At 31.9% G+C, this 17,111-nt stretch overlaps 2 protein-coding genes across 3 annotated transcripts in view; both read right to left on the bottom strand.

Moving 5' to 3' along the window:
- Positions 1-132: 132 nt before the first annotated feature.
- LOC148630171 (uncharacterized) lies at positions 133-3,710 on the bottom strand. The gene is made up of 3 exons (XM_088562372.1): positions 2,360-3,710; positions 1,350-1,417; positions 133-404 (listed from the first exon to the last, which is right to left on the bottom strand). Exons 1-3 carry the CDS (start codon positions 2,854-2,856, stop codon positions 145-147), a joined length of 825 nt encoding a protein of 274 aa, XP_088418498.1. The 5' UTR covers positions 2,857-3,710; the 3' UTR covers positions 133-144.
- Positions 3,711-3,843: 133 nt separating this feature from the next.
- LOC148630170 (protein Hook homolog 3-like) overlaps positions 3,844-17,111 on the bottom strand; it is a 24,512-nt gene continuing 11,244 nt past the window's right edge. For both annotated transcript variants that reach the window (XM_088562350.1, XM_088562358.1), the window contains 11 exons: positions 16,763-16,827; positions 16,196-16,279; positions 15,912-15,954; positions 15,440-15,525; positions 14,837-15,001; positions 14,424-14,566; positions 11,914-12,057; positions 9,679-9,979; positions 9,260-9,364; positions 8,283-8,354; positions 3,844-7,791 (listed from right to left, as the gene is read on the bottom strand). In XM_088562350.1, the coding sequence (XP_088418476.1) occupies positions 7,657-7,791; positions 8,283-8,354; positions 9,260-9,364; positions 9,679-9,979; positions 11,914-12,057; positions 14,424-14,566; positions 14,837-15,001; positions 15,440-15,525; positions 15,912-15,954; positions 16,196-16,279; positions 16,763-16,827 (1,343 nt within the window). In that variant the 3' untranslated portion in view covers positions 3,844-7,656. The remainder of the gene's footprint in view (positions 7,792-8,282; positions 8,355-9,259; positions 9,365-9,678; positions 9,980-11,913; positions 12,058-14,423; positions 14,567-14,836; positions 15,002-15,439; positions 15,526-15,911; positions 15,955-16,195; positions 16,280-16,762; positions 16,828-17,111) is intronic.

Genomic DNA, 17,111 nt, shown 5'->3' with positions numbered 1-17,111 from the left:
TTAGATGACCATACAAGAAGTAAATCTCTTTCTTGTAATAGAAAAAAAAATCACACTACTTTGTATGTACATCATGGTCAAACCATATTTAAACTGTATCATTCTGAAAAATAAAACATTATAACTCAATGATTCGGGATACTTTTATAACATGAATGATATTCGTTTTTTACATGAGCTTCTGTCTCTGAAGTGAATGATAATGGGATTTTTTATTCCTATGTTTTCAAGATCTGTGTCTTTTAACTTTGAAAACTTTACTCCGTCCAATTTCTTCCTTTGAAGTCTTTGCACTATATATTCATCTATGCGCATATATCTTAAAAATGTTGATATCTCTTCTACAGAAAATTTCTGAAGATCTCCATCTTTTGGTATTGTCAATGGATCGAGATCTTGAACAGCTGCAATAAACAAACATCGTATTTGATTTGTGTGAATATAATCTGATAAACTACAATTGTGTTGTCTATTGATGAAGCAACAACAAAAACAAAAAAAGGAGAAGAAAAAGAAAGAAGGAAAACATTGAAATTCGAAACGATATCACGATATTCAAATAAGTTGCTAAATCTATTTTTGTTTTTTCTTAGAAAAATTAGAACTAATTTAAAAAAAAAAAAAAAAAAAAAAAAAAAAAAAAAAACGGAAGCAGTGACATCAAAATCAACAGACATGGCGAAAGCGTGAGAACAGGAAACAGAGACAATGTGAGATATAATAAAAACAGGATAAAATACCATTACGTATACAAATTGAAGATAAAAAAACAAGAGAGCACACAAAAAACCTAAAGCACTTGCAATAACGCCCACAAACAAAATTGGAGTGATGAATTAAAGTATTTAGAATTTTACATTTGTAAAATATACTGTCCAGAATTGTTAATTCTATTTGTCATTCGTTTAATGTATTTGTATGTATAGAGCTAAGTCAACATTTTTTTATATAAAATTGTAAGTCTTTGTAAGTACATGTGTATCAGGCAAAACGGGAAAAAATAGAAACATGCATGTCAAAAACCCATTGAACTGACCATATAATTTCACTCAAGTTTGCTTTTTCTTTTTGAAAAGATCACTATTTGTCCTGCATTACTGGATTTCAATAGAATGTTAGAAAAATAAGGTTTTCGACAGAGTAATCTTCCCTTAAAATGTTCATTTTCAGTGAATTTAAATGAAATTATTTTAATTATCCAAAATGATATGGGAAGTCTTTTTCCTTGATTCTGATGGTGCGAATAGTCAAATCACACTTTCGCAACGGTGTGTTTTTTTTTCAAATCATGTTTTACTCACTGTCTGATTTTTACAGAGACTGATACTTAAACGAAAAAAGCTATATACCTTCAGGTGACAACGACTGTATACTCTGTGAGAGTTCTTTCCTTTGTTGAATTTTCTGTTGCAAAGAACTGAAGAAAAAAGTTTATATAACATGTTGCTTGGTTGAAGGACATATTTTAAGTTTCATTGTGCACATTGTCATTGAGCCTGCGTTGACAAAAAGTTTTATAATCGAACCTAGGCGTACATCCCACTTGTACAAACACAAAACCACTGCAGTTGAAAGCACTGCAAGTAAAAGGCTAAATGAATCGGTTTATGATCATCCCAAGTCCACCTTTGCTCCCTCAATGATGGTGGAGGATGATGGTCACTATCAAGTAGTATAATTTTATTTACCTTTTACATGTCTTGTGTGGCATTCTAAGCCCTCCGCCGTATAATACTCCTGGTTTACGCTTTCTAAAGATCTTGTGATCAAAACGGAATTTATAGCTTAATACAAACTATCCAATGACCATTACAAATCTGGATAAAAAGCTTAGGTCATTCTTTTTACAATCCAGCTAAACCACACAATGAATCATTTCTATAAAATGTTTGACTAAATGAATTGAAGTACCATAATTAGAACAATACGATGCACTTATATCTGGCAGAGTCAAACTCTAATTATGGAGGAGTTCACTTACAAGTACAATGATATAAAAACATAATACATATGTTACGCCATTTTTGTCCATTGTTAAATCACTATACAGGAAGGTTGGAATATCGGTAAATATCGAAGCGAAGAGTTCCTTACTTTTCCATGTAATCTCAGAAACCGAGTTGGTCATAACATGGCAGGAGAAAAATCCAGTTTTGACGACCGAAAACTATGTGACTATTTTAGAAAATCATTCGGGAAAGTCCGAATCCTGAAAATTGTCCGAACCTTCATACCAGTATACACAGCCCTTTTCTTTTAAAGAACGTTTAATGTAATATGCGATCTTGAACATGAACATGTGATGTTATCCAAATGATTTAAAAGTTAAAAGAAAAAAAAATCTGTTATATTGGCTTACCTTTCCTTGCGGTGTGGATGCGGCGATTTCTTCTGTTTCTCATAATCTGGTGTACCGGTCAGCAATTTACCAGAGTCGTGTGAATGTCGCCTTGAGCCCTGTCTAGTGTCGTGTGGTGATACTTCATCAACCGTTCCGCTGGAATCTTTCAGTTGTATCTTTTCTGGTTTTGATTTCATATGATCTAACATGGCATAACCGCTGTCTATGGAGATTTGCCTAGATATAGTTTTAATTGAGGCTGTTGGTTTTGGAGGTAATCCAGGGTCTATCCCGTTCTTTTTCAGGCTTAGTTCTACATTTCTCCACTGCTCTCCAGAAACTCTGTACTGGGACAGTTTACTATTACTTCTATCTGGAGAATTTTGACTGGAATTGTTCATCCTATCTTCTATTAACACCCATTGTTCGTCAGGGACACGATATTTGTCCATTATTTTATTATATTCACTGGAAACCGTTTTATCGTGAAATTCATTTACAGTCACAGAATCCATCTCATTACACAGTATTTACACAATCCTTTTCATATTTAAAATGAGACTTCGATATTATGCAAGAACATCCAGCTGATTAATTCTAGTTCTTATATATATCATCCTGTTTACCTGGCTTGCAATGAATATTTTATTTATTTTCCCACTGTCATTAAAAAGTCAACATTATAATTTGTAAGTAAATTATACACACATAACATTCATTTCAAAGTCGAAGTGAAACTTGTCCAATTTAAATGTGCATAGAAGTGAAACATAAGCAGCCTAAACAAAGGGGTTAGAATACCAAGTATTGACCTTCCTAACACAATAGTATAACAGTTTAAATAGCTTGATCAGAATAAAGGTGTCAGGTCACTTGTGTATACACATGGATAGATCAAAAGGATTGATTGAAAATTGGTAGCAATAACATGTCTGAAGTTGCACCATGCTGAATTGAATGCTTGTTAACTATAAATAGTCAATTGTGCTATGGTGAATGTTATATGAAGAATAACTAATTGATATTCGCATTTTATTTTATCTTTCAGACCATTCCACCTTGATATATATGAATCTGGTTGTGAGAAAATTAGTTGAATTTGTTTTCATAGAACAGAACTATGAATGAAATTGTTTTAATACATCATCATTGAATAGGAAATGCACAGTTTACTCTGAAATCCTTTTTCAAGAATAGTTGCTGACAACCTTACCTCCAACAATAAGGTAAAAAAAACAAAGTTCATGGCCATTGACAAAGACTTGCTAAAATCTTAATTCCTGACAATGTACACATCTCCATATCAAAAACTACATTAAGTTCTACAGATGATAATCCATTCAGTATTAAAGGATTTGTATCAGATAAACAGAAACCTACTGATACAAATCAGGATTGCTTAACCAACAGATATTCTTCCTTTGTCAAAGCATACACTTAGAAATTAAATAAAATCCAACATTTCTTGTAGAACTTTAACTCTGTTCAATGAAAAAAAAACATATATAAAATATGTTTATTATAACAATTCAAGTTTGTATTAAAATACAGTATAAAATTCCCTCTTGTACCTGAAATGTAAGAAAATCAATATTTGAAGAACAAGTTCTAATCTTCCACCTTGACATATAAAATGTAAATATTGTTCTTTTTTCTTCTGTAAATATCACAAGGAAGTTTGAGTAGACAGTAAAAAATGATTTTTTTTATTCAAGGAAAACAGAGTAAGCACTTGATACAAACACACTATCTTTCAATACTTGCAGATTCAATAAAAATAGCACACTATAAATGCAGTGTTAACATAAATATATGATGGATTACATGTTGTATATGTATTCTGGATATACACCTCACCTCAATCACTTTAATCTCTAATCAGATTGGTATACTCCCCACAAACAAATCTGGAAGTATATAGGAATCCTATTGCCAGTCCATCCCTGTTTTTCATTCTTTCGTCTGTCCATATTTCTTTTTTGTGCAGGTTCAGAGTAAAGCATAATTCAGAAATAGAACTTGACTCATGCATATACCAAATAATAACTACCTAACAGCACATTTGCATTTCCTTCTATTTTTTTCTGATGCACCATCACATTATCGAAAATAAAATTCTAGGAAACATTGAAAATATACCTGTATCATGATGACAAAAAAAGTACAAAAAAATCTATCAAAGCCCATTTGAATTATCTTATAACATTAAATTGTAACTAGAAATACTGTGAGCAAGCTGACAAACCGAATACCATTGCTTCAAATGGACTTCAATGTAAAACCCATAATTCGGATAATTTCCTTTTGGAATCCTCTAACAATTATCATATTCACATCTACATTTGATGCCAAACCTTCATATAAAGTTTTATCAAAATCCTCCATTCGGTTTCACAGTAGTTGCCCTTACAAGGTTTTAACATTTATAACCCTAAATTTGGATAATCTCCCTTCAAAGTCCTCTGACAACTGTCATATTCCTTCATGCACAACCTTACTACAAAAATTCATCAAAATCCCTTGAGCTGTTTAGAAGAGTTTTGCTTTCAAGAAATGTGGTCAGACAAACAGACAGGGTGATTCATATATACCCCTCTTAGCATTGTTTGCAGATGAATTCATTGCATTGTAGTGACTGAACTGAACCACAAGTACAACAAATTTTAATAAGATTTCACTTTACCTGAACAGATAGTGGTGTAGTGTAATATATCCATTAAAAAATGAGCATATAAAAAAATGATTTATACCATTTTTAACATACAATACAAACAGAATGGATAATAATAGTCAGTGTATATTGTATTTAATCAGAACATTCAAGAATCATACAGCTTTATCTACAAAAATGAAAGATTAACATAAGGTTTTGTCATGTACCAGACAAACCATCCAATTACATGAATATTTGAGTAAGTCACTATTTACATGAAGTAGATAATTGATCTCTCAACTATTATCTTGCATCTTTTTTTTTGACTTTATTTCTGAAAGAAATTTGTACTCGAGTGATTACAAGAAAAATGATGCACTATTCCAAACTTAATACAATTCAACTTAAGTTTTATTCATTTTGGGGGATTCAATATTCTGTTTGATCATATTAACAATACCTAGGTTTTTTCAATATATATATGGATTTTTGTGAAATAATAAAAAAATAAAGATAAATACACATTTGCATTATCATTTGAACTGATTTTAAAGTAATGTTCTTCTTCAAAGGTTTTCCTGCCTACAGTAAATCAACTATGAACAAAAAATTCCAAAAAAAGTGTTACAATAATTTGAAATAACCAAAATAAATTTCTTTAGATATTCTATGAAGATATTATATCTGTATAAACAGTTGACTAGTTTGATTATCAATATGGAGATAAGTTACATTAGAATCAGTACCATGTTTCTATACTGTCTATTGAGAACCTTCCTTCTTTAACTTTGTATAGTTTAATCTTGCCTGGCCATTGTTTCTTACTTTAACTTTGTATAGTTTAATCTTGCCTGGCCATTGTTTCTTACTTTAACTTTGTATAGTTTAATCTTGCCTGGCCATTGTTTCTTACTTTGACTTTGTATAGTTTAATCTTGCCTGGCCATTATTTCTTACTTTAACTTTGTATAGTTTTATCTTGCCTAGCCATTGTTTCTTCCTTTAAAGTTTGGATACAGAACTGTCATACGGTGGTCGATACAGGAGAGGATTCTGGTAATATGTAAGGTAAGACAGGATTTGATAAAAAAAATTAATAAATAAAATGCTCCTAAATCTCTGTAGAAGTTTTTTTTCTTCAAAAGTCAATCTTTACATCCCAACTGTAGTAGTAAACATAAAATAATTCTCCTGTTAGATTAGAATTCTTTATACTGAAACAATGTGTGATACAGAAATATAAGTGAATACCTATATATAGGAGAAGCTTAAACCACATACAATGAAGATAAACAAAAGACTGTGTACCTCAAACAATTCCTACTAAAGGTAAGACAATAGGATATATACAAGTATATTTACTTACTTTGATTAAAATTCATATGAATTTTATTATTTATGTAGTTAATAAATAGTAGATGGACTAAAATGGGTTTTATTTATTTTTCACAAATAAGTAAATCCTACAGTTTTACAAACTTTTCAATAGGTCAACATGAAGATGAAAACCTGTTCATCTTAAAAGATGTCACAATGATTTTTATTAGACAACTGATCAAGTTTTACCCACAAAGCAAGAGAGAAACTACAAACTACAGCAATGACTGTATAACTATCATAAGTCGAGTATTAAAGTAATGATACCATTCATCCCAGTTATGTACACAACCTTACAACCAGTTTTAGATGTGACTAGGTACCAATATTTACAGTGAATATGTACAATTATGGCAGTTCAATGGATAAAATTTTCTGATATCACAATCACATTTCATCACAGACGAGACACTTTATAAACAATATATAATGGTTAACAACAATTCAACATGTCTAAGACATTGAGGTGTTTCTGAAAAAAAAAAAAGATTTTATTATCAAATCTAAGCATTACATCTTTGAGCAAAGAAAAGCACACTTTTTCTATCAAATTAAACAGAATAACTTACAGTACATTGACTGTAAAAAAAAAACTACTGCTTCAATTGTGACACGACATCTGTTCACCAATAGGTCACTATTTACAAGGTCAAACTCAGTGCTTATATTGTATACAAGTATATTCTTCTCTTAATAATTTCTAACTGGTGAAAGACGTTGAAAAGTAAAAAAAAAAAACTTAAGAAATCAAGTAGGTAATTAAATGAAAGAAGTTAGAACTTTATTGGTGTTTTAAAAAAAAGAAAATATAATTGCTTCATATCTACTATCTTTTCTTCTACAATACCAAATCTAAATACACTGTTCTATTAGTACCACATAAGCCATATCACAATGGTTACATACAAGCCATGTTACCATAGTAACACGTAAGACATGTCACTACATTTTTTTGCCATTTTAACCTAAGTATGACTTTAAACTTATTCAAAAAATATTAATTACACCTCATAAGAAAAACACTTCATATTTTCAACACTATATTCTAGTTTCCATGGTAATGTAAAACCTACCCATTCTTTTATACCCCCCCTATTTCCTGATAATGAAACTTAATGAATAGCTATACTACATGGGAGTAATTAAAAGAATTTAATGGTTTTAATAGCTATAACAATAAATCATGGTTCTTCAACAATACGATGAAATGGACTGGTACAAAAATATGACCTGACAAAATATCAATATAAATAGATTGCACATGGTAGCTACCAGTTAGCCAGTCTTATCTGGCTGAGTTAGAATTAGGTATAGACTGTGTCCGTCGGGAACTGATCTGTCGTTGACGAGCTAAGAAAGACATTCCATTTGTACTGTTATTTAGTCTTTCCTCTGTGGCTTGTCGGTGTAACTGGAAGCCCTATCAATGTATAAAGATAATGTGTAATGTCACTTGTATTTACTCTTTAAATTCAAGTTAATAAGGAGTATCACTTCAATCTAAATTTCTGCTGTTTTCTTTTTTCATATCCTATTATTTTTTATGTCACAGAAAAATTAAGTGAAAATAATTTTTTCTCTTAGCAAACTATGCTGAATCAACTTCCTCCACAAATACTAAAGGTTCAAACAGTTCCCCTTACTAGATAAAAGATACGTTGAAAACTGTCTTAACAGAACCCCTTTTGGACTTTAAAATTAGTTAGGTGTTCTGTTAAATCAGGATCTTAAAACATGTCAACTGACATGACTAACTTAAAAAGGTGTCTTTGTTTTACAAGAATTACACAAAGTGAGAAATGATCCTCCACTGACTAGCAGAATCTGATTTTTTTTTCTGATTTCTGCAGACAATTTCATTTCTAAATCCTCCTGAACAGTTAGTTAATGGTTCTCTAGATAGCTACTTACCAAATTGTACCAAGAAGCAACCATATACTTTTCTTCTTCCTCTCGTAAAAGTCTGGCTTTTTTATTCTCTTCCTACATGAAAGGAATAACATATTATACCAGCATACTGATGATAAACTGAGGTTTCCTTTATTTTACAGTGTGCATCAACATTCATGGTTAGGGGAAAAAAACATTTTGTTGGATACTTAAATTTGTGGTTCAAGGGTCAATAAAATTATGAACAAAATCAACAAATTCGACTGCATTTTGGCAAATTCATTAATGAAGTAAATCTATTTTTGCTAACGATATAAATTGAAAATTTTGTAAGCATCCTTTTTGTATGTTTGTTTCGCAATAGACATTAAAAGGCATTTTCTGATACATAGGTAATTCAAATTACAAATTAAAATTAATTATATGATACATTCCTAAAGGGAACCAAGAGGGAATCATTTCCCTAAAAAATTAGGTTACGTCAAAATTCTTTTGAATAATAAATAACAGATCAAGGCACCACTGCCACTTCTTTGATAAACTGAAAGTGGTAAAACCCCAAGTTTACCAAAAGATGTTTTTATGACAAATGATATCGAAAGAAAGATGGAAATGTCAGAGAAAACCAGAAGAAATGTCACTCTTGCAATTTATTTATGGTGAGTGACATTAGCCCCAAGCCTATTTAGGATGTCAACCACCTGATATGGCTCCTACCTTCATGTCATTGGAATGATAGCAAATTTTCACATTTCACATGTTAGTCAATCTATCTGAATCGACATTATGAAAACACTAAAATTAATACTCCATGAACAAAATTAAAACCATAGTGGATAAAATAAGGGCTCACATTTTCATCCCGGTGGGGTCTCTTTGACATATACACCATACCTATTCTCATTATATCTTATTTAAGGAATTCAATTATCACACATAAAAAATAACTAAAGAATAACTGATTTCATGTAGAAACCATTGACCATCTTTTTTCCTACCTCCATCTGTTCTATATATCTCTCTTTCTCAGACAGCTGATTTTTTAGGGCCTGTATTTCTGGGGCTGTGTCAACATTCTGTTTACTATCCAATGTCTTTATCACCTATAGTTAGACAAATAAAAACTTGTCATGTAATATTACAACACTAATAAAAACTGTAAAAAATTATACCAATGGCATATACTGCTAAGTGTGCACTATTTACACTAAAATACAGAGTACTGGTATAGAAAAATATATTCTGCCCCGAATGTTAGGGAATAGAGGGCATAGGATCAAGTATAATAAATGGTTGGAAATAAAAAAAAAATGTGTAAGATGTGTGTATTATCTTAAAAGCAAAAACTAAAAGGCTGTTTCATTGATAATGAAGATACATTATATCACAACAATAAAACTTTCTTTAGTGTACATACCAGTCGAGCCTTATCAAGATATTTTTTGTATCGAGCCTCCATTGACTTGATCTCTTCATCCTTTTTGTGAATCTGCTCCTGCAGATCTTGTATTGTTTCAGAATTTGTTGACAATTTTGTTTCTAAATCTTCCTGAACAGTTTTTAATTTTGTCAACTGATTGTCTTTTTCCTGTGCCCGTTTTATTTGTTCATTTAATTTTTTCTTGATTTCAATTATTTCTTCATTAGAGACTGTCTTTTGATTTTCCTGAAGATCTTCTACTTGACTCTCTAATTCCATGATTCTTTGGTTGGATATTCTGTAAAAAATTAATGTTATTCAATATGAGAGTTATTTGAAGAGTGTTGATCAGTTCAAATATGTTTGATATTACCAGATAATACACTACATCCACCTGCCTTGGGGAATAAAACAGTCAATATGTTTGATATTACCTTATAATCCACCGCATCCACCTGCCTTGGGGAATAAAACAGTCAATATGTTTGATATTACCTGAACTGACAATCCACCACATCGCCCCGTGCAGGCCCGGGTGTTAAAAGAATAGGCCTGCAGCAGCGCTAAGCTTGTCGTATAAGGCGACTAAATAGTGCTCAGAAACCTAGCCGGGGGCTAGGCGCTCTGCCCACAGAGCAACTGGGATGTGTGCCCCAGGTGGTGGAATGGGGTACCCCTGGCGTGTTACATGCTGGGGTTGTCAGGCTATAATACGGAAAACCTGACCGCAAACCATAGTGGTGCCCCGTGTTGGGAAAGATGCCACGTTCCTCGCACGTTCAAGAACCCTGCTGTGGTATTCGATAGGAGTAGGAACCTTTGCGCTCCACCACAGGAGGCTAAATTGCCCGACCTTACCCATCCCCCTTTTTCCAGTGGCAATCAAAATTTGTCGACCCTATTATCCTTGTGACCCATCTTTTTTTTTCATTTCATCTTCATTTTATCATCCATTTCATGTTCATTGTCTGAATATAGCTGAAATATTGCTGCTCGGACGTTAAACCCCAACAAACAACAAACAAAATCCACCACATCCACCTGCCTTGGGGAATAAAACAGTCAATGTTTTTGATATTACCTGAACTGATAATCCACTACATCCACCTGCCTTGGGGAATAAAACAGTCAATATGTCTGATATTACCTGATAATCCACTACATCCACCTGCCTTGGGGAATAAAACAGTCAATATTTCATATCATGTTGTGTTTAATTTTTCTGGTTGGTGATAAATTAAAATCAATGTCCAAGAAATCCCTTTTATATACCAACATCATTTAATGACATGCATTTGAATTTGAATCTTGTATAAAAATAATTTCTGCAATGACTACCACATACATAGTTTAAAAAGAGTTGCACCGAATAATTATGAAAATACCAAATTAATTCATACTCATATTTTTTCTTGCAATAGACTTAAACACAGTTGGCAAGAGGGAGTATACATAAACAATTACAAAATGAGCTTTAAAATAGATAAATCAACAAAAAATGTGTATAAATATTGCTGCCTAATAAAACAATTAAGTGAATAAAAAAAGTAAAGGGAATTTGTTATAAAGTAAAATTCTCCAATGAGCCTAAAAAGCATACATTGATGATGAAGCACTAACACCAAAACACTGACATACCCAACTAAAGGGTGCTGAAATGCTATCATTCCTTGTATATACCTAATAGAGAATTTTAAACAATCAACAAAATGTCTTTCTTCTGGCTTCGAGAATGATGTTTATATTGTAAGGCACTATTATAATGCATGTTTTTTCTATATAATTTACTTATTAACTATGGAGGTCTACACAAAGACAGATACATTACTTGTTTTAGCAAGCCCTAATTCCAATATAGGGAAATGACTTACACCACTGAATGTTCACTATGAAGACAACTAAATGATAAGGGTTAATTCTTACATTAATACCATCAACTTATCATATACTGATCACATTGATAACTAACAGTATAATGACCCTTATAAACTAATTTCTTATTCATCATGGATAAACATCATCAAAAAAATACCATAGTATTAACTGCTTTAAGAGTACAAGTTTTATAGAATATTTTAAAACAAATTAACAGAGAAAAAAACAAAATCATGTCATTAAAATTGATCATTAAATAAACAGTTATGATATGCCTTTAAGAAGCCAATTAGCAAGTTCACACCTTTAACAAAAAAAACCCCAATAAATAATTTTTTTTAAGGACAATATATGTACCTGAGTTCTGTTTCCAGTTCATTTTTACGTGAGTTAGAATCATCCAACATAGATTGTAAAACTTGGCTATCATCTCCACTGTCTGTGCTTTGGGATCTCATCTTCAGCATTTTATTCTCATGTTCTAGTCTTAAAAACTTTTCTCTGAAAAAAATTAACAATTTTAATTAAACATTAACTGCAAACACCTACTCTAAACTTAGAAATATTTGTTAGCATTTATACTTGTAATTATGTTACTTCAGACCAAAATGTGGTTGCTATATTCATCATATAAAGATAACTCCTTCTTTGTGTTCCAAATTCTGAAGTTTGAGTTTACCCTAGAGTTTTGAGACTTCCTGGCAGTTATATTTTCACAAGTTAGACCTGTAATGCTGAAAGATTTCATTCCATTTGACCAAGATTTTTCATCTGTTGACAAACAACTGGAAATTAAAACTGCACTTAAGTAGGTTCAATAAAAAAATGAGGGAAAAAATGACAAATTACAGGGTTAAAAGTATTTACTTGATGTCTGGTGGTAAAGACAAGATTTCTACACTAGGTGCAGCATTGAGCTCATTTGGTTCAATGTCTATCGACTGTACACTTACTTGATGTCTGGTGGTGAAGACGACATTTTTACCCTGGATATAGCATTAAGATCATTTGGTTTTGTTGTCTATCGATTGTATACTTACTTGATGTCTGGTGGTAAAGACAACATTTCTACCCTGGGTGTAGCATTCAGATCATTTGGTTTTGTTGTCTATCGATTGTATACTTACTTGATGTCTGGTGGTAAAGACAACATTTCTACCCTGGGTGTAGCATTCAGATCATTTGGTTTTGTTGTCTATCGATTGTATACTTACTTGATGTCTGGTGGTAAAGACAACATTTCTACCCTGGGTGTAGCATTAAGATCATTTGGTTTTGTTGTCTATCGATTGTATACTTACTTGATGTCTGGTGGTAAAGACAACATTTCTACCCTGGGTGTAGCATTAAGATCATTTGGTTTTGTTGTCTATCGATTGTATACTTACTTGATGTCTGGTGGTAAAGACAACATTTCTACCCTGGGTGTAGCATTAAGATCATTTGGTTTTGTTGTCTATCGATTGTATACTTACTTGATGTCTGGTAGTAAAGACAACATTTCTACCCTGGGTGTAGCATTCAGATCATTTGGTTTTGTTGTCTATCGATTGTATACTTACTTGATGTCTGGTGGTAAAGACAACATTTCTACCCTGGGTGTAGCATTAAGATCATTTGGTTTTGTTGTCTATCGATTGTATACTTACTTGATGTCTGGTGGTAAAGACAACATTTCTACCCTGGGTGTAGCATTCAGATCATTTGGTTTTGTTGTCTATCGATTGTATACTTACTTGATGTCTGGTGGTAAAGACAACATTTCTACCCTGGGTGTAGCATTCAGATCATTTGGTTTTGTTGTCTATCGATTGTATACTTACTTGATGTCTGGTGGTAAAGACAACATTTCTACCCTGGGTGTAGCATTCAGATCATTTGGTTTTGTTGTCCATCGATTGTATACTTACTTGATGTCTGGTGGTAAAGACAACATTTCTACCCTGGGTGTAGCATTCAGATCATTTGGTTTTGTTGTCTATCGATTGTATACTTACTTGATGTCTGGTGGTAAAGACAACATTTCTACCCTGGGTGTAGCATTCAGATCATTTGGTTTTGTTGTCTATCGATTGTATACTTACTTGATGTCTGGTGGTAAAGACAACATTTCTACCCTGGGTGTAGCATTCAGATCATTTGGTTTTGTTGTCTATCGATTGTATACTTACTTGATGTCTGGTGGTAAAGACAACATTTCTACCCTGGGTGTAGCATTCAGATCATTTGGTTTTGTTGTCTATCGATTGTATACTTACTTGATGTCTGGTGGTAAAGACAACATTTCTACCCTGGGTGTAGCATTCAGATCATTTGGTTTTGTTGTCTATCGATTGTATACTTACTTGATGTCTGGTGGTAAAGACAACATTTCTACCCTGGGTGTAGCATTCAGATCATTTGGTTTTGTTGTCTATCGATTGTATACTTACTTGATGTCTGGTGGTAAAGACAACATTTCTACCCTGGGTGTAGCATTCAGATCATTTGGTTTTGTTGTCTATCGATTGTATACTTACTTGATGTCTGGTGGTAAAGACAACATTTCTACCCTGGGTGTAGCATTCAGATCATTTGGTTTTGTTGTCTATCGATTGTATACTTACTTGATGTCTGGTGGTAAAGACAACATTTCTACCCTGGGTGTAGCATTCAGATCATTTGGTTTTGTTGTCTATCGATTGTATACTTACTTGATGTCTGGTGGTAAAGACAACATTTCTACCCTGGGTGTAGCATTCAGATCATTTGGTTTTGTTGTCTATCGATTGTATACTTACTTGATGTCTGGTGGTAAAGACAACATTTCTACCCTGGGTGTAGCATTCAGATCATTTGGTTTTGTTGTCTATCGATTGTATACTTACTTGATGTCTGGTGGTAAAGACAACATTTCTACCCTGGGTGTAGCATTCAGATCATTTGGTTCATTGTCCTCTACTGTCTGTAGTTGAGTGTACTTCATCTCATCATTCATTTCCTTAAGAGAATCCCTTTCTGTCGCTATTCTCTGGTAAAACAAAAAAAAGTCATACAAATATGATTTCTCTAAATATTCAAGTCTGAGACTAACATGTGCAATGGAGTAATACTGCCTGACAAGATCTGTGAACGAATATAGTAAAATACTTGTATCACATTTTTTTTTGCATTTAACAGATTATTTTAATTCTTTACCTTGTAGGACAGCTCCTGTACTACATAAATTACTATCCTGTGCTTAACTTCAAATTATTCCTTTCTGTTCTATAGTTTAAGTTCAATAAACATGTAATTATACCTCTTTCTCTCTCTGTAATGTTGTCATTTTATCTACAGCTCGTTTAGATTCAAACTCAGCCTTGTCTGCTCTCTTTGTCTCATCATAAAGTTTGTTCTGAAATTCGTGGACTTGTCTCTTGTACATTTCCAACTGTTGCTTCATTGGACCAGATTTCCTCATTTCCTTAAAAAAAAGATGTTTTGCAGCAACATCTTCTACTTTAGAAGGATTAGAATATTTCAAGAGAAACAATTTAAAGTCATTAAAATATCATATAACATTAGAGTAAATCTTAATTTCAAATAGAGGAACATGACAGTGTTTCTACATTTTGATAAACCTTTATTCTCAACAAGTTGTACAAACCAGATCAATGTTTTCTTGCAAGTGTTTCTGAGTAACTGCCATGAGTAATTTTGTGACTCTGTTTTCTTTACTTCATCCATGTACATTGACAATAGATCCTTATTTATTTTGATCTGACAATGATTTTATTTTACAAATATGAATGGCATATTATTCATAAATTGGCTAACAAAATATTTAAATAAATTAGTTTACATATGAATATATCCACTGAATATACATTGTTAATTATCTATAAGTTTAGGGAATCCTTACCTCTTCCATTTCTAGTTGTTCCTGCATGTATTTAGTGTTTTTCTCCTCCAGTAATTTGACTTGTACTCTAAGGTCACCCATTTCATCTGTAATGTAAAGACAGTTTATGTTTTTGGGTTGCTATGTTTTTTTTTTGTTTTTCTTTCTTTGTTTAAATTGGTTGATTTCAGCATATTTGTTACTCTAATCCTTTTGTTTTCTAAGGAGTTTAATGACAAATGAAAAAAAATACCCCAACAGTCTTGGTATTTATAGGAAAGATAACAGGGTTACAAAAATGTGGACTACTGTAATATACTGTTTTCAGGCTATTGGTGACATTGTAAATCCATGAATCTTAATTCTATATAATTGATATTAAATGAAATCTGATGAAGTCTTTAACTCTAAACATCACCACACTTCTGTTCTACTTAAAAGTACTTTCACAACATTTTCCTTGCACAAACCTGTCATAAAGTCACAAACTTACCTAGCTTTTTCTTGTAAGACTCAATCATGGCTTCATATTTTGTCTGAAGTAAAAAAAATTACGTAAGAAATCCTTTGTGGTTTTAAATAAAGCATCAAGAACATCTACTCTGAATGAAACTGCAAACAAATTCTGTATCTATCTCATTAAAAACAAAAACAAAAAAAGGTGATACTTTAAAATTCTTTAATCAATTAGGCTCACTTTCTGTTTAATATCTTAATAAGCTGGTGTATAAAATAAAAAGGTATACATGGAATAATGGAATAAGAAAGATAACTCACAACTTGTTCAGAAGTGTGACGGAGAACATCCAGCTCATCTTTCAACCCTCTAGCCTCATCAGCTATGGTTGTCAGTTCCATATTCTGTTAAAGAAAATATCAGTGTTTTATATAGAACAAGCAGATAATGCACAGCAGATTTATTCAAGTCACTCTAAAAAAAATTGCCTGTCCAAAAATACATCCTACTTCTGTTTTTAGAACAGTTGATGTCAAACAAATAATTTCTTGAAAAAAAAAAATTCAGACAGCCCACAAACTTATAAATATTACTCCAGCTGAACAATTTTAATTTCACAAAATGCAAGCATCATACAATACATACATGTAACATATTGTTTCATAGAAATCCAATCTCAGAAATGCAAAAAAAAAAACCCAAAAAACCAGAAGGTAAATGGTGATCTTTACTCTGACTAAAAGAAATTGAATACATTACATATGATAATAAGTAGAAGGTGACAATTATGCATAAAATAAATATTAATCTTCATAGAGTCAGTTAAAAATATTCCATTTAGACTTTTAAAAAAAACCAAAACAAAACAAAAGAGTAATGAATAATACCTTGTGCTTCATTTCATTGAATTCCTTTGTCATCAGATCAAGCTTAATTCTGTAATCATCTCTTGCTATCAGATATATAAAAATATAATGTAATTCATTTCATGCATTCCAATAACATGTATTATTCAAATTATTTATAACATAAATAAATAAATTTACGTAGTAATTGTTTTGATTCTGATAGGACTAGTTTTTTTCCTGAAGTAAAACAGCATATTGTGATCATTGTGGGGCAAAACTTATCTATGTCATCAGAAATAAGACTGTCAAATGTCTATGATATTGGCCATATATTTATCACTATTTTACCATTGCTGTGGTCTAAAGACGTATCATGGTCTGTGCTTAA

Source organism: Perna viridis, chromosome 1 (genome assembly GCF_037379345.1).
Source record: "Perna viridis isolate PV_CMFRI_1.1 ecotype Kerala chromosome 1, ASM3737934v1, whole genome shotgun sequence".
Lineage (NCBI taxonomy): Eukaryota > Metazoa > Mollusca > Bivalvia > Mytilida > Mytilidae > Perna > Perna viridis.
Note: the sequence above shows the minus strand (reverse complement) of the source record. Positions and strands in the feature narration are given on the sequence as shown.

Bases quoted from the DNA above. Each gene is read 5' to 3' on its own strand.
- LOC148630171 (XM_088562372.1), bottom strand. From the start codon at position 2,856: ATGGATTCTGTGACTGTAAATGAATTTCACGATAAAACGGTTTCCAGT. The intron at 1,418-2,359 runs GTAAGCCAATAT...TTTTTTCTTCAG, and splicing joins CATCCACACCGCAAGGAAAG to TTCTTTGCAACAGAAAATTC. The intron at 405-1,349 runs GTATATAGCTTT...TGTTTATTGCAG, and splicing joins ACAGTCGTTGTCACCTGAAG to CTGTTCAAGATCTCGATCCA.